Here is a 24,487-nt window from a genome sequence, read left to right as displayed (position 1 = left end):
AATGTATCTAATTTCTAATGAGTGGTTTAGCTGGTCACCTAATGCCACTCCACCAAGCTTATATATGGTTGAAAAGAGGAACTATTGAAGTCTATGGGAACGTATAAACTAGGTGCCTGTTTTGGCACATTATTAATTATGATTTATTGCTAATTTATAACTTCTATTAAAAATATTCCACAATTTACACTTTTATTTATTATACTTAAATTAATGATTTTTAAACTTAGTATTTTGTATACTTTCTAATCAAAACCTTATAGAAGTTAATAATAAACTGAGGCTTTTTTACACAATTAATGTTAGCAATGCTTATAAGCATTAAATGTTAAACAAACAAAATTAGTTTGTGTGTATATCTCACAAAATTAAGTTTAAATTTACAAGCCTTTTAAAATAATTAATCCAAATTCTTTAATTATAAATGTATATAATTTATATTACAAGTATTAAACAATCACTTAATAATTGTAAACTTAATTAATACATTACAATTAAAATCCTTAATAAAGTATATATTCCCTGATGACATGATGGAGTAGATATTCTGTTATTACTTGTTGTAGAATCAACCAAAATAATAGTGATTAATCAAAATAAATTTAATTGCCATCATCCAATAAAGATGTTGGTAATGTGTCTAGCAGAAAACAGAATCATTTTCTAAAATTACAATAAAAGCTAATTACCTTTACCTACAAAGATGAAATTGATGCTTTAAAACAAATTGCTCTTGCAACATCTCGTTTTAAAGAAAAGTGGCAGAAGTCATTGTTATTGTTGCTAAGTACGAGCCGTATTGAGAAAATGAAAGCCACATTAAATCTCCTTATAAGCATGCACAGGAAGCTACACACCAGGAAACTGTAAGGATACTTTTCAAAAGTTAGCAATAAAAAAAGTTGTTTTTCTGTTTGGTTACTATTTTTATAAGGCAGTATCAAGCTCTATAAAGGATCCATATATATGGTTAAGTGTGACAACATCTCTGAGGAATTCGGAAGTGAAGCTGTTTTTAATGGTGGATGCTGAGCTGAGAGACCTCATTCTGCTACAGTAGCCCTCACACATAGATCCTGTGGCACCCCAAGTCTCATTACTGATTTGCCAGCCATCTTGTGAAAAAGTAAAGCATAAAAAGCCATTGTTTTTTTTTTTTACTGGTTATATTAGGAACACTCTGGTTGATGGTATACTAATTAAACATTTTTTTTCACTCTTAAGTAGTGTTAGTCACAACTGTACCTTGAAAATGTGGTACAGTTAAACCTTAATAAATTGATCAGCAATAACGAAAAATTCCTGATAATTCAAATGTTTTCAAATCCCTTTGAACTCCTCATTATAGTCAATGTTAATTTCTCCCTAACAACTTGAGTATTGTGCTATAAACATAATGATGGCAAATTTTATACTACCTGGAACAGTACTTTAGCCCTCTATAACTCGAAATTTCAACTATACAGAGCTCTCTAAATCTAAATTTAAATAAATTTGACTCTATAACTTGAAGTTTGGAAAGGAAAACCTCAATAAATTGAAATTTAGGAAATGTTCTAATAAGCAAATGAACAATTGCCATTAAAGCTTTTATTTTGTTATTAAAAATCATCAACTCTTGTCACTGGCTATAAAGTCACCTGTTAACTTTAGTGCTCTATGTTATATGACATCATAGACGTTTTTGAATGAGATACGTAGCACACTTTTTAACTCAAACCTTGTTTACTCAAATTTTTTAAATTGTCATTTCAGGTTTGAGTTGTCAAGTTTTCTTTGTATAATAGAATGTTTTGGAGTGTACAATAAGGTAGGACAGAGAATTTGTAGTGGGAAGGTCATAAATAACAAATATTGTTATTACAACTTTAATAGAATTAATACAACCATAAAGTTTAGTATAAGTTTGGTGTTTTAATCATGGCACAGTTTTCCGTATGGTTTCAATACATAAAACATTTAGCCATCAGATAAAATATTTTTACCAGTATTTTTAGTTTGTAATGACTCTGTCATCATATTACAAATATCTTCTATTTTCTCATATAAATATACATCATTTATGGTCTGATTTATAAAAATGAGTCTGTTTCTCATTACATTGTTTATATATTCTGGTTTAACATTTTTAGTTGTTTTTTCCCCATAACACAGCTTTTCTAAAACACACAGTTGTTCTGCTTTTTTACCATTACCTTTATTTTTCGAGATTTCCAACCACAGTTCTGTTGTATTTAAATTTCCATATTTCATCTTCATCAATAAGCCATACACTTTTATTTGTTCCTGTATTAGAGGTGAAACCTCTAAAACTTCTGTTTGGTTCAGGTTTTCTTTTATAATTTCCTTGCTGTCAATTTCTTTAGAATTTTCTGTGATCTCTGCATAACTCATTAAATCATGATCAATTTCATCATTGTTCTCCTCTGAAACATATTTTTCTTCAGCATTTTTATAAGTTGCATTAGTTATTTTACTTACTACTACATTAACATCGGTAAGAAAGTTGGTCTTATTAAATGATTCGGAATCGTATATTTCGTCACTTGTACTATCAAGTAAGCCTACATCTTGTTCAGCTTCAGCTTCAGTGTTTTGGATTATGGCTTCCAAACCTTCAAGGCTTACTGAATTGTTGAGATATTGCAAGAATGTTTCTAACTGATCTTCAGTTAAATTTGGTGATATCATGCCAATCACTTGCATGATAGATGAATCAACCATCATTGTTGTATTAAGTGTTATTCCAATAGGAGATGGATTGGTAGCTAAAGAACTTTTCTCACCCAATGATTCTATCTCATCAGATGTTATTTTCAAAACACCTGGGTCATGCTGCTTAGGTGTTTTATCCTCTGTAGATTTTGTTTTATTTAAAGTAATAATTTTAACTTCAGTAATATTTTTGGGAACTGGAACAGATTGTTGCACGTCATAAATTATTTCTTCATTAAGTTTATCACCTTCTGCACAGATTTTTCCACTGGTGTTAGATATATCTTGAACTTCATCAAGTAGTTCCTGTAAAAAGCAAAGTATAAGCTCTGAATGAATGTTATTTCGCTGATTACATAAGTGTACGTAATTTTAACCTAAACTTTACAAGTAATATTACATACAAAAATTAAGACATTTGTAGCAATTTATTGAATAGGAAATATACATCCACAAATTTGGTGTTTTGTTCTTTTTTAGTTGAGATAATTTTGCCTTTGACAGTACAAGTATGTAGTACCAACATGGACCTTAACTGAATGTTATAGTAGCTGAATACCACAGGACATAAAAAACATAATTGTTACACATTTTAATGTAATTGATTTAAAAATTCTTTAAATGCCCTAGTAAATTAAATCATTACTAAGACATTTTGATAACATAATTAGTTATTTATCTCCTTTTTGTGAATTAAAATATTCTCATCCAGGAAATGGCAAGGAAAAGTTCCTGTTAGAGTTCTGTAAATAAATTCAGAATATATTTAAAATAAGCATTCACTTGCAAAGTCAACCAAATTCCTAAATTTCTGTAAGTAAACAAAGATCAAAGTAGTCCCTGTGTCAGTATATTGAATGAGTATATTGACCTGATTATATCTGGGATCGTTAAAGACATTTTTGGCTTCTATCTGAAATGGTAGATTGAACTCACTTTTTCTTTACTATCTCTGCAAGCACTTTCCTCAGTGTCCTATTCTCGGTTTTCTTTTTGTAATAAGAAAGATTTTATTATACCTACCTGGAAATTGTACTCTGTTTTCTCAGAGAGCTGAGTCACAGAGTTATGTAAGAGCTTGTTGGCATCACTGCTGTCCTTGGCCAGTGTTACTACCATGTTGGTGTTATGAGTTACAGTTCTGATCAGCTGACTATGTTGATTCTTTACCAGTTCCATCATCTCAACCACCAATTCATCCGTTTCATATGTTCTGTAACAATGTAATTTAGTCTTAGATTATTGTATTAAACCACTAATTTCTAAATAACCGTGTTTAAAATTAGAAAGAGAGAGTTCAAAGTAAAATTCGCATTAGCTAAAAACTATTACAAGTACATTTGTAACTTTCCACCTGTATTAGACTCATTTTACTGAAAAAGTGAAAGGGTTGTCATCAGTGAAGATCAATGAAAAGATTAATTGCAATTATCTAGTTACAAACTTTAACTTATTTTTGTGTATCTCAAAATTACACACACACACACACACACACACACACACACACACACACACACGCACATGCACACGCACACCCACACCCACACACCCACACCAATCACCAGGAGTGGAAACATTGAAAAATATATTGATGAATCAATGTGGAGATGTGGCAAAAGTTGAATCCTTTCTCAATAATTGTTATTTAGTTTTGTATTATTTGTAATATAATGATGCTCCCTGCAGTTCAAGCACTGTATAAAATAGTTTGGCATTGGCCTATGTAAACACTGAACATTTCTATATAATATAAACACTATCTATAAGATAATTTGTCCTCTTTATGTAAATGACAAATGTAATAATAATTATTAATTTCTCTAACTAAAATAACAGTAAATATTTTTTGAAGAAAAACCTAAAATCAATGTAAACAAAGTATTTCTATAAATTTCCAAAGGATAAGTTGCAAATTTATTATGAAAATTGAATTATCAAAACTCATTAATGTTTTACTAAACTGATTTGATTTAATAGAATGTTATTTTTTATAAAAAATGTTAAATTGTGATGTGTAAAATTTATAGATTAATATATATGACGTCTTACTTGTTATAAAAGCTCTGTATTTTGTCTGAGAAAACATCAAATATCCTCTCCAAGACTTGTGAAAGCCTTGAGTCTAGGTCGCGGCAGATACCACCATCAAAGCAGCTGTCCATGAGAAGGTTTTGGGTAGCTCCAAGACTGTTCAATCGATCGTCTACTTTGCGACCCAGGTCTATCAATTTCCGCTGTAATTTGCGTTCCAATGCGTCCAGTGCCACTTCCATAAAATCTGAAATATTTAATGAAACTTTTCATGAATTTTTTAAAACTAACTTTTACATTACATTTCTTTAGAGAGGCTTTCAAAACACAATCTCAAAAGTATGAAGTATGAAGAAATTAACGTGATAGATTTTATCTCCTGTGGTAGTTTCCTATACTTTTGAGAATTTCTGTATATTTTTATTTCTGGCAGTGCTAACAACACGGAAACTTATTTTACCTTTCCCAGTACATACAACTAGAACTGCAGCTAACAAAAATATAAAGAAATTCTCAAAGTCATGGTAAAATGCTACAATGTGATCTGTCACATGTTGATTTCTTCACCTTGATAACCTCTAGTCTCCTGTCTGCTTGAGGACTTTCCACTAAGAACAAAGTTAAACCTCATGCACTTTTACGCTCTTATTTTTTATTTTAGCTTAATGTGAGATTGTAAAAATATAATTAATACAGATCCCAAAAACTTTTTTTGTCTTTGATGAAGTTTAGATTTTTTAATACCTCAGTTATGTAGAGTACAAGATTTTTTTCTGAATAACCTACAAAAAAAGCTAAAAAGTGTTTTGGTGCATACTAATTATATCTTTAAAATGAAGTATCTCTCATAAAGTCTATGAGTAAAAAAAAGGTTGTAAAAATGTATGTGGTTTTACATCGTTCTTATGGGGTTGTAATCAAGGTGGCCACCAGTAGAACCGGTACATTAATAACTGTTACCTCTGAAATGATTGTTATTGTCAATGAAGGTGCTCTTAAAAATTATTATTGGATAAAATTAGATAAAATCAAGGGTAAAAAATTTTATTATTTTATGTCTAAAATGAAAGACATCTTATTATTTTTTTTTTATGCAGAGTTTATAAAGAACTATTTAACATATTACAAAAAAATCAATTGGCCAACACTTTAATTACTTCTTTTTATAAACAAAAATTGTATTATTAACACCAAAGTTCATCTCTGTTCTGTAAAAGTAAGTGTGCGTAAATCATATCTGTTATGTGCGTAAATCCAATGGCCATACTAGATGTTAAAAGGCTACAAATCTGAGTTAAAAATATCGCAAGTTAAAATCCTGTATGTGACAGTGACTAAAGCAATTTTAATCAGTACTATCAATCTTATACAGTACTGAATGAATGAATGTTTATTCCAGCAACTGTACATGAAGTACACTTAAAACTGTACTTAAACTTCTTTATTCCATATGATAAAATGATCAAAAAATGGGAATAATAAAGCAGATTAATGAAATATCATACTACATTGAAACATATAGAATACTAAAATATATTAATATTCTTGGTGTAACAGATGATTTTTAATATTGTCTCTTTAGATAAAATGTTTTTATATTTTGTCCAATTTTGTCCGTATTTGTTTTAAAAACTAGTACAATATATAAACACTTAAATTTGAGCTTTCAGTGCATTTAAAATTACAAAAGTGATGATCTTACTTTCTTGAGAGTCAGCAGCGAAGTCTCTTCGGTCATCAAGGATCAGTGACCTCACTTGGTCCATCATCTCTCGTTGTGTTGAGTTGCTGGATCTAGTCAAATCCTTGACAAGTGACTCCAAAGACACCATCCTTCTCCACATATCATTGTACATGTTGTTTACCTGTACAGCAAACTCAAAAATGTAGTTATCTCCAATTAGTGATGATCAGTGACCTCACTTGGTCCAGCATCTTTCATGTGTTGAGTTGCTGGATCTGGTCAAATCCTTGACAAGTGACTCCAAAGACACCATCCTTCTCTACATAAATCATTGTACATGTTGTTTACCTGTACAGCAAACTCAAAAATGTAGTTATCTCCAATTAGTGATGATCGGTGACCTCACTTGGTCCAGCATCTTTCATGTGTTGAGTTGGTGGATCTGGTCAAATCCTTGACAAGTGACTCCAAAGACACCATCCTTCTCTACATAAATCATTGTACATGTTGTTTACCTGTACAACAAACTCAAAAATGCAGTTATCTCCAATTAGTGATGATCAATGACCTCACTTGGTCCAGCATCTTTCGTTGTGTTGAATTGCTAGATCTGGTCAGATCATTAACAAGTGACTTCAAAGACACCATCCTTCTCCACTTTTCCCTATATTATCCCTTACTGGTTAAAGTTACGGGATCGTTACATTTGATGTTACGAATATATCTGGAATTGTAATAATAATAATAATAATAATAATTTTATTGCTTTAGAACATGTACATGTTATAGCAATTGTCAAAGAAGAAAATAAGCTAAAATTTTGGATTCATACATTACATCTAGGTTACTTTCGTACATAAGTACTTTTGTGTACTTCAATTATTGTTTTAAACATTACCGTTAGAGCAGAAAGTTTCTTTATTATTTAATATCTTAAATCTACTCATATTGGCTTTCATTAGATTGTAGGCAATAAGTAAACATGGTATACATCATAATAAATAATCAGTTTTTAATCATTTTGGTGAAGATAAATTATGTTTTTTGTAAATAAATTTTTTAAAATATAAAAATGTTTTTAACCAGTTGTTCTGGTTATTTTTCGTATTCATCAAACAAATTCATTGATTATGATTAGACACTTCTTGGCTTCATCTGTAATTCTTGATTTGCACAGAGAACAAATCCAAATGATCAAAATCCACTTTGTTCACTGTTTGTCATCAGGAAACCTGTTTAAGTAACTCAAAGCAACCTCCTTGAGAGAAGCATTGTATAGTATTGTTCATCATCTGTAAAATTTGAGTTAATAACAAGATATTTTCTAATTTAAGTTGCAGTGATCTAATTCAAGTATCATTATATATGAAATGAGCTATTTTTCTACCAACATTAGATTTTTGATCCTAATTAGTACATATTGACATATATAATAAAATATAGAATTCTTCTTGTATCAATGAATATTATCCTGACCTTGTTGGTAAATTTGGTGCCTTCCAAATTGATCTCCGAGCGTATAGTAGTGATGACATCGTTGACCTGTGGCCCATCATTTTGGCTACCCCAGGCTACCAGGTTACTGCTGTTAAGTCTGGAACCCAAGTTTTCCAGAGACCCTGAAATCCTCTGTAGCTGCTCGTTGTTTGGCACAATCAGCGTCTACACATGAAGAACATATATTTTGAAAATAGCATCTTATAGGTTATTAGTATATTTCCATTAAAATAATATAAATATGTATTAACAAATATTGGCTTTGATTCAAATAAATATTTTGGTAAATGGCATTGTTTTTTCAACTTGGTTTTTTACAATTTTCTTTATTCAACCAAGTAGAACATTGAAGTCTGTGAGTGAAAATAATATCGGAATTGAAGTTACCTGCATGCATAAATAAGAGCTCATTTATTAATTAACAGTTATTAATGTACTTTTAAATTAATGTTCATAATGTTCCAATTTTACTTTTTCACATTTACTGTAAATTTAACATAATGGGGTATACTAGCAATGTGGATTAAAATCATATTATCATTCTAACTATCAACAAACCTAAATTTCTTTAATCATATAAATAGTATCAGCTATTGATAGTTATCCAATATGGTTGTTTGTTCTATTTTTATTAAATTGTCATCGGTTTTATTTTCCTTGGTCTGTTTTATTCATCATGACTTCTAGAAGGTTATTTTTGCCTCTAAGCTTCCCAATCCAAGATAGCAGACACATAACATTCTCTGTGAAAGTGCTCCCCTATTTTAGTGATATTCAGTAGGTAAAACGACACATACACTTACTGAATTCACTCACTACTCAAGCTTAAGACACGTAAGATGAGGCTAAGAAAATTTTATAAGGAAACTGTTAAATTGAAGGAAGAAAATACAAATAATAAGTGGCCTTATATATCATATGCCACATACACCCACTTAATCAACAATTTAAGCCTATTTCATCAAGCTATCATCACACTTAATACTTTCTGAAATGTATAATATCTTAGAACTTTATGTAACAAAACTAAAGAAACACCTAAAAGAAGTATAAAAGGCTAACAAATAATCAAGACATAGCACAAAGTAGACATATTGATGACAAGTGGGCTACTGCTGACTGCTGATACTGCCAGCTGTGCAAATTCCATCACTGACCTTTCTCATGGGATGCATTACACTGCATAGCTGGACACTGCCAAATTAAGTTACCAATTCATCAGATAAATTTGATTAATTTACCAAACAGCATGACGGATACAAATTTTAAATCAGGAGATATCGTTTTTGCAAAAATAAAAGGATGTAGACACTGGCCAGCTAAAATCTCTCAAGTTATCAAAAAGAAAAATAAACCATTAAAGTTCAAAATATCATTTTTTGGTGATAGTACAACTTTAGAAGTAAAGGAATATATCCTTTTTTCCTACTCTGAACATATTCATAGTTTTGGCATCTCACAAATGGACAATTTTAGGAATACACTTTTTAACTAAGCTCTATCAGAGGCAGAGCAAGCTTTTAGTTGTATAGACAATAACCACTCAATAGATAAAGTAGACCGCAGTTCCTCAAGTAACCAACAGGATAACATTGACAGCAGAGCTATTGCCATTGATTGTAGCCCACCTCATAGACTAGACACTGTTGAATATGTTGAGAATAAAATCAAAGGTATTGAAAACATTTGTGACACTGACCTTGAAACATCACTTACTTTGGCAGCAGAGGTAGGCTCAACTCTCCTTGCTGAAAATAGTAAGCTTAAGCAGGACCTGTTTGAAATTACTTAAAAAAACTCTGAACTAGCAAAACATATTACTGAGTCAACCGACTTTGTCAAGATAAAGTTAGAAGTTCAGATAGAAGAACTGGAGAAAGAAAAATCAGCGTTAATAGACAGAACTATTTATTTGGGTGATACCATAAGGCAACTTGAACTGCAGCTCTTGAAAGAAAAGGAATTATGTAATGAACTAGAACTTTTGTACGTAGATCAAGACACTGAGAAAGAGCGGATTATTCATAATTATGAAAAAATGGCTCATTTACAGACCCTTATATACCAGCCAAAAAACTCAAATATTAGCAATGTCAATCTTAACAAACCCTTAGTTAGAGACTCAGAAACACAAACCCTCTCTACTGAATCAAACAGTATAAGTCATCCCCCATCCATCCTGCCCCAATTAGCTGAGCTTTAGGTTTTCCAGAAAAAACTGGAGCATTAGCTGACTGTACATATTCAGTATTTCACTCTAAGTGTATGCCATAAAACACTCAGTATAAAATTATAACACAATTCCATCAACATAGTGTTGATATTATGAATATTTGTTCTTCCATTTAAACAAATTATTAATTCATATGAATAGACAATCATTGAATAACATTAGAATCTGAGTTGTATCACAAATAACATTAATGTGATTAACTAAAGGCAAAAATAGAGTACATATTCTGAACAGATACATTTTTAAGAATTGCTAAGTTGTAGAGAATAAGAGGAAACTATAAATATAATGCCATCAAAACTTCATAATCAGATTTTTGTTTTCACTATCTTGTTAATAAAGTAATATTTTTTTTCTGAACGCTCTAACTGCCCTGTGAATCATATCTGTTTGAATGCTGTATAATTATTGATACTGCCTCTGGATGTGCAGTTGTTCAATGTTTCTGTTTCTATTACGTTTTTAACCATAAATTGGAATTGAAACGGCTATAAATATGTTATCTACGTGTTTCTAATGAACCAAACTATCAATAACAGGTACTCATATTTCAAAGAATTGTGTTTTGTTTGATGTAAACATGAAAATGTATGTTCATAGCGTATGACATAAAAAATTGGCAGCCACCAATATTTGAATATGCTGAAAACAAATGCCATAATCTAACTATTGTATGAAATATGATTTTCTATAAGAATTAAAGTTAAAATTCTTAATTATGCAGTAATTTTGTGTTTTTGTAAATTTTTTACTAAGTAATAAGACGATGTGTTTTTTTTAATACAAATTAACATTTATTTAACACTTTTTTGATCATTTTTACTGCAAAACAATAAAAAAAGTTTACTCATTGAGTAACATGTACTTTTGAAATGATTGTGCCACTAAACAATTTGGAAGTATATTTAAAAATTAAAAAATTTTGACTGGGCGTGGAGAAAAATGTTTCATAATTTGGTAATACTTTATAAATTAATCTTATTCATTTTCTTTTTAAAATATCAACACAGTTTCTATATTTTCTTATTTATACATTAATTTGGTATCTTTTTAATGTTTTCATTTATGCAAAAATTTAGATGAACCAGGCAACACTCATTTACACTTTCAAGCAAACTTTTTCTATCAATGAGTTTTTGTAAATTTGTATGAGTTTATGAAATTATATTTTTGTATATAGATTAATTTAATTGTAGAAAAATTAATTAGGTAATTTTCATAAAAACAGATCTGTTATTGAAGTTCAAAAGAAACCCTTGTGTATAATTTTAAATAGGTCTGCCAGTGTAGAGAAGATGCTTGAGCAGTTCTAGAGTTAATCTAAGTCCTAGGTGGGATCCAGAAGGTCAAAGATTTCCTCTGATCCCCAATACAAGTCTCATATATAGTAAGACTAGTTCTAGATATATAGTAAGATTAGTTCTAGATGACTGAGGTAGTGTTTGTTACCTGTAAATGTTGTTGTATCGCTTTGTGAGTAGAGTTCAGTTTGTCTTCTGTATTTGACGATTGACTCTTCAGCTCCTCTAAAAGTGTGAAAGCTTCCTCAATTTCTGTTTGGATATCATCTTGTCCCTTTTCTATTCTGTTTAAACTTCCTTCAACGCTCATCTAAAGCATAACAGACCTTTTCAAATATAACTTTGTGTCATTCAAGATCCTTCACAATTGTTTTAGATTATTTTCTAAAGGATGTCCTTTTATGAACTTTAGGTATAAAATATATTCTAACTGCTAAGTATAAATAAGAAAATTTTTAGTTGACAAGTTACTTTTATATATTAAATTACTTAAGTCATGTGTCAAGTATAGTTATTAGAATGTTGTATCCATTCGTCATACATAAGTTGAAATACTGTCTGATTACGAAAGTATTTGTATAATTTCCAGATATATTGACTGTGTATAAAAATTATCTGTTTTATTTCTCACACAATCATGTTGTTTCTGCAATGAATTTTGACGTTAGAATAACCACTAGTCCTCCTCCGTAGACTAGTGGTTATAGTCTCGGCTCTCTAACCGAGAGATCACGGGTTCGAATCCCGAGGAGGTCGAAATATGTAATAATAACAAAAACCAGTGCACTTTTTATTATCTATTGAATAATGATAAAAGTACAAACATAATTGATAAGTAGTTTCTCTCAAATCAATATCATATACAGTATATGTCTTTGAATAATTAAACAAGTGTTACTTTTGTTGTGAAATTAAGATTGTATTAAAACATTATCTGAAAGGACATCCGTGCTGGAAAATTGTCCTTTCCAAACAAATCTTAAGCAGCAGCTATAATGTAAAACATTTTAAAAACTTAATATATTTTATAGAGTATGTTTCCTTCCTTTGTATTGAAATTAATATTTTAATTGTCTGTTTAAGTAGAATATCTTAAATAAAGGATAGTAAAATCACTTACTTACTTGCACTTTTTTGAAAGAAATTTCTAGTCTCTCTTCTGTGTATCCTACCCGACGATTGTAGCGATCGTAACTCATATCCAGGATATCTCGCACTTTGTGGGTTAGCTTTTCCACCATCAGTTCATCCTTGAGCTCGTTAGAGTTCAGATTCTTAAATAAAAAAATTGATAAAATATGAGTAAGTGGTTTGTATATAAAAAATATTGTTCAGATAACAATCTTGTTTAAACCGCTAATATAGAAACTCTTTTTTAAAGACCATTTTCTTAATTTCTGTTATATACAACAAATTATACATTTTAAGTATTGTATTTCACCACTGAGGGAAAATAGGTGTATAAGAGGTTAATAACTAATGCTTAACAAATTGTCAAAATCACATTCAAAATATTTTGAATATTTTTGAAATCTCACAATTATTAATTTATTGTATATTATAAATTTTATGATAGAAGTGTCATAATTTTTGGAAATTACAGTAGAGTAGATTTTTAATTCAAAGCATTCAAAAATAAAATGTATACAAATGTAGTTATTATACCAAATAAACATGTTATCACGTTTGTATGTTTGTAAAGTTAATATATTTTCCACCACACGAATATTAGCGCTAATCTCTGTAAGTACAAACAAGCACAATCATAGTATAGGATTATGTTGATGGGTATTGCACAAAAGGTTTAGTGCTTCATGTGCTGTTGGCAAGCTAGGACATAGGGATCATCCGAATTAACTTGTTGGTTTTATTAAATATTTTAAAAATTAATTTTTTAAATGAAATTGATCTTGAGCAAGGTACAACTATTGTCTTCAATGTATAATATTGCACTACTAAACTTTTTAGTAACTCTATTTGTATTTTAAAGTTATCAAGAATTTTATAATTATAAAGTACATATTCATTTTCTTTCAAACAAAGTTTTATGAATAAATTAGTAATATTGTTCTCGTAAAAATAATAAAATCTTAAATATTATTTCTTATGTAGTATTCAAACGATTGGAAGTAATGTGATGGCAAGTCTTATAAGTCATCTGGAATCTCTCTTTAGTCTCAATTCTTTTTATTGACTCACGCTTAGGAAAATAAATAAATAATATATATGGCAATAAAAATATTAATGTAAAATTATAAACACACTCAATGTTGCATGCCTGGAATCTCTTAACGTACTTCTCTCTGCAGCTGTTCTCTCTGCTACTTCTGTGTTATAAACTCCCTATGATGACTTGGAACAGTAAGGTATTTACTATGTAATTAGGTGTGAAACATGCCTTGTGCCATTGTTTGTTTATAAAGACACCCTCACAGCCTGGAGCCACCCTCAGTCTAAACAAACATCTAAGATCCTATAGTGGGCTCTTCCTGTCTTACAAGTACCAGTGGGTCGATTGGGTAGATTACTGCTGTTATTCCTCATCTTCTTGAAATTTTAGACAAAATAGTTGTAGACTGGTACACACTGTATTGTCTTGTAATTCAAAACTTGGAAACCAAGTGCTTAGAAGACTTAACTTTGATCTCATATTATTATAACATTTGTGGGCAAGATGAACAGATCAATGTCATTCAGATCCCACATTAAAAAGGTGTATACCCTAAATATGATTCAGAGAAGGGGAGCAAACTCAGGAAACCTGGGAATTATTTTCAGAAAATTGTCTTAAAAATTGAAAACCGTGTACATAAAATTAGTAATAAGGTAATGTGAATATACTGTGTTTCTCTCTTTAGTGGATATTACTGAAGTATTTGATGATATTTTGTCAAGGAATGGAAGAGGAACGAAACACTTTCCAGTATCAAGCTGGAGGTGCCTGATATTTTCGTAATTAAATATTTCTCTATGTGTCTTGATTTGATTGCACTGGGTTAATAAAATTATTTCTTATGATTTTATCCAATCATTAAGAATAAAGTCATTAAGAATTTTACTTTCATACAAGGTTTTCATATGTTACTGGCATTGAAACTCAAGTAAAAAAATTTAACCTTAGCTGTTGTATTCATTGTCAGAATGTAGTGGCCAGCCTGCCTGCCTCTACTGATAGCTGCTCAATGTTGCATGTCTGGAATCTCTCAACATTCCTCTCTCCGCAGCTGTTCTCTCTGCTATTTCTGCAGTTTATTGGTGTTTTGTTTACCACACTGGCTTACGTTGTAGATCTTACATGTTGTTTTATAAACATCGGTTTTGTTGCGACTTGTTGATTTGTTAAGGCCTCAAATCTTCTGTGCTTTAACAGTTCTGTCTCTGACACAATTTTTATTGTACCTTCCAGTTGGTTTCTAGTATTACTACTAGTACAGTGTCATTTTTATCAAACATTCTATTAGATAATGGAAAAATACTAATTGTTATTAGGATTTTAATCACGTCATAAAGATCCATTGTACTTGTTCTTGGTCAGTGGTCTGACCAAGAACAAGGTCAGTGGTCTGTAGCAAGTTGAAATATGTAGTTCGGAGATAATTTGTAAGATTAGTTGAAGTTAAGTTTTATTTGTCATTAAACAATTTATGAAAATAAAATTAGGGAATGGTAACATAATTTATTAAAATAGATAAACATGTTCAACTAATTGCTATTGATGAATCTTAAATATTACAATTTACATATTTAAAATTTAATAAATTGTATGTATGTAGTTTTCTGAATTATCAGTAATACATAAAATCAAACCTGAACCTGGGGGTATGAAAACCACAGATAAAACACTTCACTGCAGTAGATCGACAGATTATATGCAAAGTGGCTCATATAATTTGTGTTGTGGAACTGGTTTGGATATAATGTGTTATGTTGTTACCAGTAGCCCCACTGTACTTTTATGTTGGAGATGAACAGGACTTTTTCATGATGGGTAGTCCTACTATAAAGCCAACATTTTGTGTACAGAGCATTCATTATGTATTTAACTGGAGTATTTTGTTAATAGATAAATTTGAATGATAAAATTCTTTATGTGACCTGTAAATACCTCTTCTTAAAACTATCAGTTTTTTCAGAGAGGTAGTAAAAAATATAACAGTGATTTAGTTTGAATTATTGTTATTAATAATTAATAACATTAATTCAAAATAAATAGTTGTTCTCTTTCTTTTGAAGAAATATGAATACATATTAATATGTAGTCAGATTTGTCTTGAACGAATTTATAAGATGATACACCTAGATATAATACAGACATGCTGTATTCATTTACAAAACTTTCCATATATATGTGTATATATATATATATATATATATATATATATATATATACACATAATTCTCCATTTGATTTTGTGAGTTAAATACTAAAATAAAACATTAACGGTTTGTCAAACATAAAGAAATACAACTGTAAAAATCAATATTATATATATAATTCTCAATTTGATTTGGTGAGTTAAATACTAAAATAAAACATTAACAGTTTGTCAAATATAATTAAAGAAATACAACTGTAAAATTCAGTTTGTTATTAAATCAATTACTGACTTAATGTGCAATGTCTGATCAAGAAGAAATTATATTACTGATAACTTAAGTTGAGCAAAACCCTTCCAATACTACAGTAACTTACTCTCTCAAACTTATCCAAACGATCCTGGAATGTGGAGTCTAACCTCCTGATGGCGGTTTCCAAGGAGTCGAGTCGTTGTTCCACTTGCTTCAGTGTTGTCTCCCACCTGGCATTCTCTAGAGTGTGCAGTCTCTCATCTATTGATACCATCAGACCATGGAGAGTCTGCAAATTTTACATGATTAAGTGACGAAATTTGTAACTAGGATACAACAAACTGACTCGTACACAGTTTCCAAGGGGTCTAGTCATTGTTCCACTTGCTTCAGTGTTGTTTCCCACCTGGCATTCTCTAGCGTGTGCAGTGTCTTGTCTATTGAGATCATAAGACTATTGAGAGTCTACTAAGTTTATATGATTGAGTGTAAACGTTTTTAACTAGTAGAGAACAAACTTACGAATACACAGGTTTTAGAGGGAAAGTCAGTCCAAATTGTAGTACTACAGTACTCTATTACAGAACAGGCAAAATAACTTCTAAAATTATATTAGACTAGTGTAAAGTTTTAAAATTTACATTAAGGAGAGACTACCATAGAAATTTAGAGAAAATCTGTCAATCTCAAGGATCATTGTTTTATAGTGTTTACTGGTGAAAGCTTGACTTAACAAACTGAGGCCATTATTCATCTTGAGGTGATTAACATGCAGAGTACTTATGTGAATTTGAAATAAAATGGAGAGGTAAATGAAATATACCAAAATACCCATTACATGTCTGGGAATCAAACCAGAAAACCAAGGAGAAAATAAAAAATAAGAAAATTATAAGCAACAGAATTATAAAGATTTAAGATCAATTCCAATTACAACAAAGCTACATATTTGTATACTATGATATTAAATTAGAATATTATAAAGAATTAATCCTGTTCTCGTCAAAACCTGACAGACACACAACGGTATATATGGATGGAATTCTTCTCAACAACTCCATTGTGGCGGTTGACGAGATGTTGTAGAGGAAGTCAGATTCAAATCGGCCAATCAGAAAGTTTAACCAGACAACTAATTGTCATTTTAATTCAGAATTGCTAACCTCAAAGACTCTGCACAACCTTACTAATAATAAGGCCACCACAAGACACATGAAATATCATCTCTAGTACATCTCTAAATATGCTTCTTTAATATGTAACAATGGACATTATAAGTAATAAAATAACAATAATAACTACTATATACTGGTGTATTGATCAGCAAGAAAGTACTTGAATACAAATTTAAACTATTTAAACTTCATATTTAACACAAATTTATAACATTTTTATGAATTATGTAAATTTTTGCTTGTGGTCATTAGAGATCTAAAGAATTCCAACACATGCAAGACTACTTATTTTACTTGTTAACTTCCCTTTATAGATAAAAAAATCTATTGATAATAATGGGAGGAGAATCAGAAAAGGAAATTACTGTTTTCATAAAAAATATATGCCTTAGAAACACAAAAAATGTAGAGAAGACATTGAGCTCTTTAATGCCTTTTAAAAGACGCTTTTAAATGGCATTAGAAAAAAATATACACATTATAGAGGATCTACCTGAGAGTGTTTTTAAATAAACACCTCTGGGTTGCATCTGAACACAGAACTGAAGATGCATTCCCACTGTGTCACAAATAATTTTAATTACAATCTATGAATGAATACATTATTTTGCATATACCACCTATAAAGGAAATAAGGTTTGTCAAGAGATATTTTTAAACGTGTTTTATCAATTGGCTTTTGGATAGTTCTTCATATCCTCAACATAAATTAACATACTATGTTTAAGTGTTTAAAATAACTTAAGTACCTTGGAAAGAAACAGTTCATATTACTATGTATTGTTATTACTTATGCAAGTTAATCTATTTGATTGTAAAAGGTAGTAAATAATTTTAAACATTTATTCTTTTGACCAGTGTACTCAAATTAAAATATTGAAAACTAAATTATGAGTGGCTATGTGTAATATTTAGTCTGTTTAACTTCAGTATCTAAATATATATTGAATTTACTCTCAAGTCAAATGGAGTCAAATAGTATGGCATGTTCCTGGAACTCTTCTCACAGACCGCTCTTTGTTCATCATATCAATATCTCCCCAGATTACTCACTTCGCTTATCAGTATTTCATGCTGTTTTGCAACTTCAGCCAAACCTTCATCTGCTTCATAGCAGCTATTATTTCTGCCAAACTTTTGCAAATCTTAAAAGCTACAGGATAACACATCCCGGGGTAACACGGTTTGTTTTGCTTGCTTAATATTGTATACCTGTCTATCATCTATGCAGTTGTTAGAAGATTGGTATTTTTTTAAATTTGTAAGTGTTATAAACAATTGAGCAGGGCCGCCTAGAACTAGGATCAGCTTGGGGGCAAAACATAATGACAAGGGACTCTCCCCACACATTGTAATCTACTTTTTTTACCTACCAAATCTTCATGTTCTTCTAAAATGATGTACTTACTAATTAGGTTCTAACACTGTTTGTAAAAAACCGCAATTTCTAAGTGAATTGCTATAGTTTTGATCATAAATAATTATTAGTATAGTACTGAGAAAATTCATCATTCTTAGTACTACTGTATTCTTATTATGGCTTCCTTTGCAGTCAAGGGGATGAGCAAGTCTAGCAGTTTAAGCACTCAAAGGAGCAGGTGTCGGCTGCTATAAATTAACTAAATCTGTTCAATTAAACAGGTGTTAGAAATTAAAATTAAATTGTAGTTTACAAAATGAAATGAGCTCTTTAACGTGACTATTACCGAACCTGTTGAACTACTTAGTTAAGAATTATAGGTTAAAATAGTAATTTGATAAAAAGCTTTTCATATAATTCCAAAACTACATATCCAAAACATAGTATACTTTTACATAACTTGGTGTAAAAGTGGAAACAGTTTTGTGTGAATATAATCACAAGTTTCCGAGTTATCAAATTTAAAAGTTGCATTTTGATTGAAAATTGTTAAAAGCTGGTATCTTTATTACAACAAAGAAACATGAAATATTTTTTGTAAATAAGTCTAGACGTGGAAATAAAAAAGCTAAATATTAATGTAACTACCTGCCTATTCTAGTTACTTTGTGGTTAACGTTCAAACTCGGGTATACTTTTTGATCCGAGACTAAAACTCACCAGATACCTACAACTTTTAAAAACCATATTAAGGTTTGTGGAGGTGAGAAACACAAAAACATTCTTATTAGAAAACTGCTGAACAAATGAAGTATAATATATCAAAAGTGTACCTATTTTTACCATTACGATGTGGTAAACAGTACGCATAAACTTTGAGAACAAAACAAAAAAGTCGAAAGCACATTGTACAGTACATTGTTGTTTAGAACATAATTTTTTTTGTTTAATTCTTGATTTTGCACTTTAATTAAACTTATGAAATAAGAACTAGGAATACACTTGGAATATTTTTGTAAGCTGTAATTGTGTTTGGTGGATGGAAACTAATGAAAACATGTTGAATGTGTAGTAATTTTTATAATATTTTATCATGGCTAATGTACCATATATTGAGTGCAAAACCCCTGAACTGATTTTATAGCTACTAAATTAACTAGAAGCATAACAAAATTATCAGACAGTTAAATCAACACCTTTCTTGCCCTATAACCTATAATATCAACTTCCTACATTTAGTTTTTTTTACATACTAAAGGTTTGAAAATTGTAATTTATGCTTTTATTTTAAACTAGCTGTTACCCGCGGCTTCGCACACAATCTTTAGAAGTCCTTATATTACTTAGTAAAAGCAATAAAATTATGCGCGATTAACCGCGGGTAACAGCTAGTTCGTCAATACATTCGTAGTATTTTATAACGAAAACTCTTGATTTTCAATAAAATACCAATTACAACCAGATACCCAGTTACCCACGGCTTCGCACGCGATTTCCTGCAGAAAAATTGGGACATATGAGGCATATTTCTCTTGAACGTCCTTATTACCCTTCTGAGATAAATAGTCACTGAAAGATACTCCAAGCTCATGAACTATTTAAGATTTAAATTTTAAAACAGTCTCAATATGCACTTGTGAAATAACTGGAATTTTTCTCTAATATTCTATGATTTTTGTATACAATTGAACTATATTAGCCCAGCGTGAACAGGAGTCAAAAGTCGAATTCATTTGCACAAATACGATGTAATAAATGATGGCGCTCAATGTAATTTTGAAACGAAAATAGGCATATATTAGGTACATATTATTACAGTCTAATGATTATGAGCTCCAGATGTTAAACGAAATTGCGTATGGTTTTTATTTTATTGAAACAAAATTTGCTGATTCTCTTAAGCTTACTTTATGCTTTCAAACTATAAAAGTAAAGAAATTTAAAATCGTAATTAAATTATATAAACATATTTGTTTGTTGCATTATATATGTTTACAAAGAACAGCTGATTAAATTTGAACAGGCTCTTTCACTTAGTAACATATGTTTGCTGCAATGCATTTCTTACGGGTATTTCCGTAACTTTTAGAGACCAGTGGGGCGGAATCCTGAATCGGGAACGGGATAAAAAGTATCCTATGTCCTTTTCCGAGTCCTTAGCTACCTCCCTACCAATTTTCAGCCAAATCGGTTCAGCCGTTCTTGAGTTATAAATAGTGTAACTAACACGACTTTCTTTTATATATACTAGCTGTTACCCACGGCTTCGCACGCAAATCTTAAGAACCGAAGTCCTTATATTACTTAGTAAAAGCAAGTATGCGCGATTGGCTGCGGGTAACAGCTAGTTCGTCAATAAATTCGTAGTATTTTATAACGAAAACTCTTCATTTTCAATAAAATACCAATTACAACCAAATACCCACGGCTTCGCACACGATTTCCAACAGAAAAATTGGGACATAGGAGGCATATTTCTTTTGAACGTCTTTATTACCCTTCTGAGATAAATGATAGTCACTGAAAGATACTCCAAGCTCATGATCTATTTAAGATTTAAATTTTAAAACAGTCTCAATATGCACCTGTGAAATAACTGGAATTTTTTCTCCAATATCATGGAGATTTTTGTATACAATTGAACTATATTAGACCATCGTGGACAGGAGTCAAAAAGTCGGAATTCATTAGCGCACATACAATGTAATAAATGGTGGCGCTCAATGTAATTTTTGAAACGAAAATAGGCATATTTTAGGTACATATTATTACAGTTTAATGATTATGAGCTTCAGGTGTTAAGCGAAATTGCGTATGGTTTTTATTTCAGGCTTTGCGCGTGTATCACTTCTGGATCAAATTAGTTATATCTCCGATGCCATGATTGAGCTTGCTTTATTGTCTCGATTGAGAGAATATGTACACACGGAGTTTTGAGAACCATACTTCTGTCAAAAAAAAAAAAAAAACACAAAAAAAACAACAACAACAACTAAGGTTGGTTTTATAACATTCTTTATATTTGTAGCCAACGTAAGATAGTAATTTTGATATCTGCATTGCTCTTCTGATCAAGCACGAGCATGGTTTATATTAGATAAATATTGCAGTTAAAGGTGAATTTTTACGTCAAATTTGAATTGTATTATCTGGATAGTAAAGTCTATGTTTAACAGTGATTGCGGAAACAGTTGAAACAAAATTTGCTGTTTCTCTTAAGCTTACTCTATGCTTTCAAACTATAAGTGTAAAGAAATTTAAAATAGTAATTAAATGATATAAACATATATTTCTTTTATCGCATTATATATGTTTACAAAGAACAGCTGATTAAATTTGAAAAGGCTCTTTCACTTAATAACATATGTTTGCTGCAATGCATTTCTTACGGGTATTTCCGTAACTTTTAGAGACCAGTGGGGCGGAATCCTGAATCGGGAACGGGATAAAAAGTATCATATGTCCTTCTCCCAGTTCTTAGCTACCTCCCTACCAATTTTCAGCCAAATCGGATCAGCCGTTCTTGACTTATAAATAGTGTAACTAACACGACTTTCTTTTATATATATAGATAGATGATACAATTTGAGCGAAAATCCAATCTTTTATCAAATAGCAAATTCTTTCAACTGTTAAGTACAGCATATTGTATAGTTTTCATAATTGTTTGGCCGTCAGTATAAGTATGTATTAAAATAACGCTTTTTCTTATAAAATGGACTGATTTCGTGCAAGCATAGTGATGTAGAGGTTTTCAAACATACTTATTTAAGGATTGTTACGATGCAAGAATGTAGCTGTCAGTAGTTTATGGTATGATATACGGAGAAGTGACCGTATTTACCGATGCTGGACGCATGATACGGAGGCGCGGCGTGGCGGGCTGTACGGCAGGGAGTAGAGCCGCGTCGCAGCTTTGATGGGTTGCCAGTGTGCGTGATATCCGCACACACATCAGGTGTAGGCATTCTTGCAGTTTATAAATATTTGACAAACCATTGCGCGATTCATTTTGTAGTATATCGCAAATTCAATCGCGGATTGGTTCGTTCGTGATATTTATATAGGAATTGAAGGGAGGTGATGTTACAATTAAAATGTTCCCTGCTTAGATAAACTATACAGTGTCGTAGACTGTTAAAGTTTTGGCCTTTCTGTAAATTCCAATTTAAAGACGTATTAATGAATACATACACGTGCAGTTCCTTATATAGTTCTTCCTTAGAAAAGAACGACCCTCCAATGGTCGCGACCTTTGTTGCTTTGCTTCACTTCATTCAATTGTCTGTTAATGATTTACTATCTCGATTAGGCAATCGTCCACAAATAGCAATAAAATTATTATAAGTAAATGTACTTCAGTAGAAGCCGATTGATTAGTTTTCCGGTTATCGTAAATTTTTAATTGGCATGTTGTATGCCCTTATAATTTATTACCGTGTGTACGTCGGATATCTGCCTATCAGTTCCTCGCCGACGAGAACGTAATACAAAATTAATGTTATCAATAATTCTTCGTAACACAATATTGTTATGCATACGCAAAGTTGTTTACAATAAAATAAAATAATCCAACTTGAATTTATTTTCACAATACTGATTCAGTTGACATTTTGTTTTATATCAGTTTCAATATCCTACAGGAAGTCGTGTGGCTTAGAACGTATTATTAGTATTGGAGTGAAGTGCTGCAATTGGCTATTTTTATGCGTAGTTTGCCATTTCGTCTTGTTTGCTTTAATTGAAAAAGATACGATGAATTGTTATATTGAATAACCAGGGGGAAAGCGAGCAACTTAATTATCTCACAAGTTTCTATAGTCAGTATATTTATTTAACACAATTTTACAATATCTATTTTTTGATTTATATTTCATAAACGGGTAAGTTTGTATCAAACACACAAAGGCGGCTTCTGGCATGCAGAAAAATATACATAGTTGATTATTTTGAAAAGTGAGGAGATTATAATTTATTATCAAGAGTTACGAGATGTGAGTAGCTATTAAAAATATTCTTCGCACGTATGCTGATAATAAAATACTACATTATGGCAAATTTGACAATATTTGTGTGCATTTTCATAGAATAGAAGTACTCGTTAGTGTATTATTATTAGCTCTACGGTATGTTCTTTAGTGTTTAGTAATGTATATTTTGTAGTGTGATTTTTAAAGTTAAATCTATGGAATATTACTTACGCGCTTGACGCGAGTTAATTTGTTTTACATAAAACCTCTATATGTCTTAATTTCTAACAAAATTAATAACACCAGTAGAACAGCTATATACGATCTTTTAGCGTGAGTACCTTCCAACGGACACTAGGTACAAGATGAGTTAAATCGCTTTGATTATGTAAACTTTAAAGATGAGCAGTTTTTTGGCGGAAGGAAAAACAAACCTGGACTAGTCTATCAGGTTTATTACTCGAGTTAACCTATTCTTCGAAAAGAGTGGTCTCAAGTGAGTTTATTACAAGAATAAAGTAAATGTTATAGCAGAACACAGAAGTAAGCCTAAGATACTCGTGCTAAAGTATGCCTACCTGTTGTGGCTGTGGCCGTATCCATGTGGAAGTGTCGGGGGCACCGGTAACTCTCGTTATCGTTATCAGCGTCACACACACGCTCACCGCCAGCCAGCCGCGCACACACATCCTACACCGATGCTGACCTCTTGCCGACTGACGGACACGGGCCGCTGCTGCTGGCTGCTACCGCTACCGCCACCCGCCGCGCCATCTGTCCCACCTGCCGACATCTGTCACAGTCATCCCTCGTCTTTATCCTTCAACTCTCCTTCTTTCTCCGAAAGATACCTTGACCGTGCCCGTATGTATACATCTGTTATAGTAACACAGTACCCTCCTAATCTGTCTATTTAGCTTCTTCTTGACCGCTCGATATTGTAGACCTCCAC

General features: G+C 31.1%; 2 protein-coding genes across 3 annotated transcripts in view; one reads left to right on the top strand and one right to left on the bottom strand.

Annotated features, from left to right (window-relative positions):
* LOC124357286 (Golgi-associated PDZ and coiled-coil motif-containing protein-like) overlaps positions 1–24,487 on the top strand; it is an 81,313-nt gene that overhangs the window by 22,015 nt on the left and 34,811 nt on the right. The gene's annotated exons all lie outside the window — the stretch shown is intronic.
* Positions 1,855–24,270, bottom strand: LOC124357285. The gene is made up of 9 exons (XM_046808933.1): positions 24,114–24,270; positions 16,155–16,319; positions 12,586–12,735; positions 11,610–11,771; positions 7,907–8,092; positions 6,449–6,611; positions 4,765–4,993; positions 3,739–3,928; positions 1,855–3,021 (listed from the first exon to the last, which is right to left on the bottom strand). Exons 1-9 carry the CDS (start codon positions 24,222–24,224, stop codon positions 1,960–1,962), a joined length of 2,418 nt encoding a protein of 805 aa, XP_046664889.1. The 5' UTR covers positions 24,225–24,270; the 3' UTR covers positions 1,855–1,959.

Source organism: Homalodisca vitripennis, chromosome 3 (genome assembly GCF_021130785.1).
Source record: "Homalodisca vitripennis isolate AUS2020 chromosome 3, UT_GWSS_2.1, whole genome shotgun sequence".
NCBI lineage: Eukaryota > Metazoa > Arthropoda > Insecta > Hemiptera > Cicadellidae > Homalodisca > Homalodisca vitripennis.
This window is presented reverse-complemented; position numbering and strand designations above follow the sequence as displayed.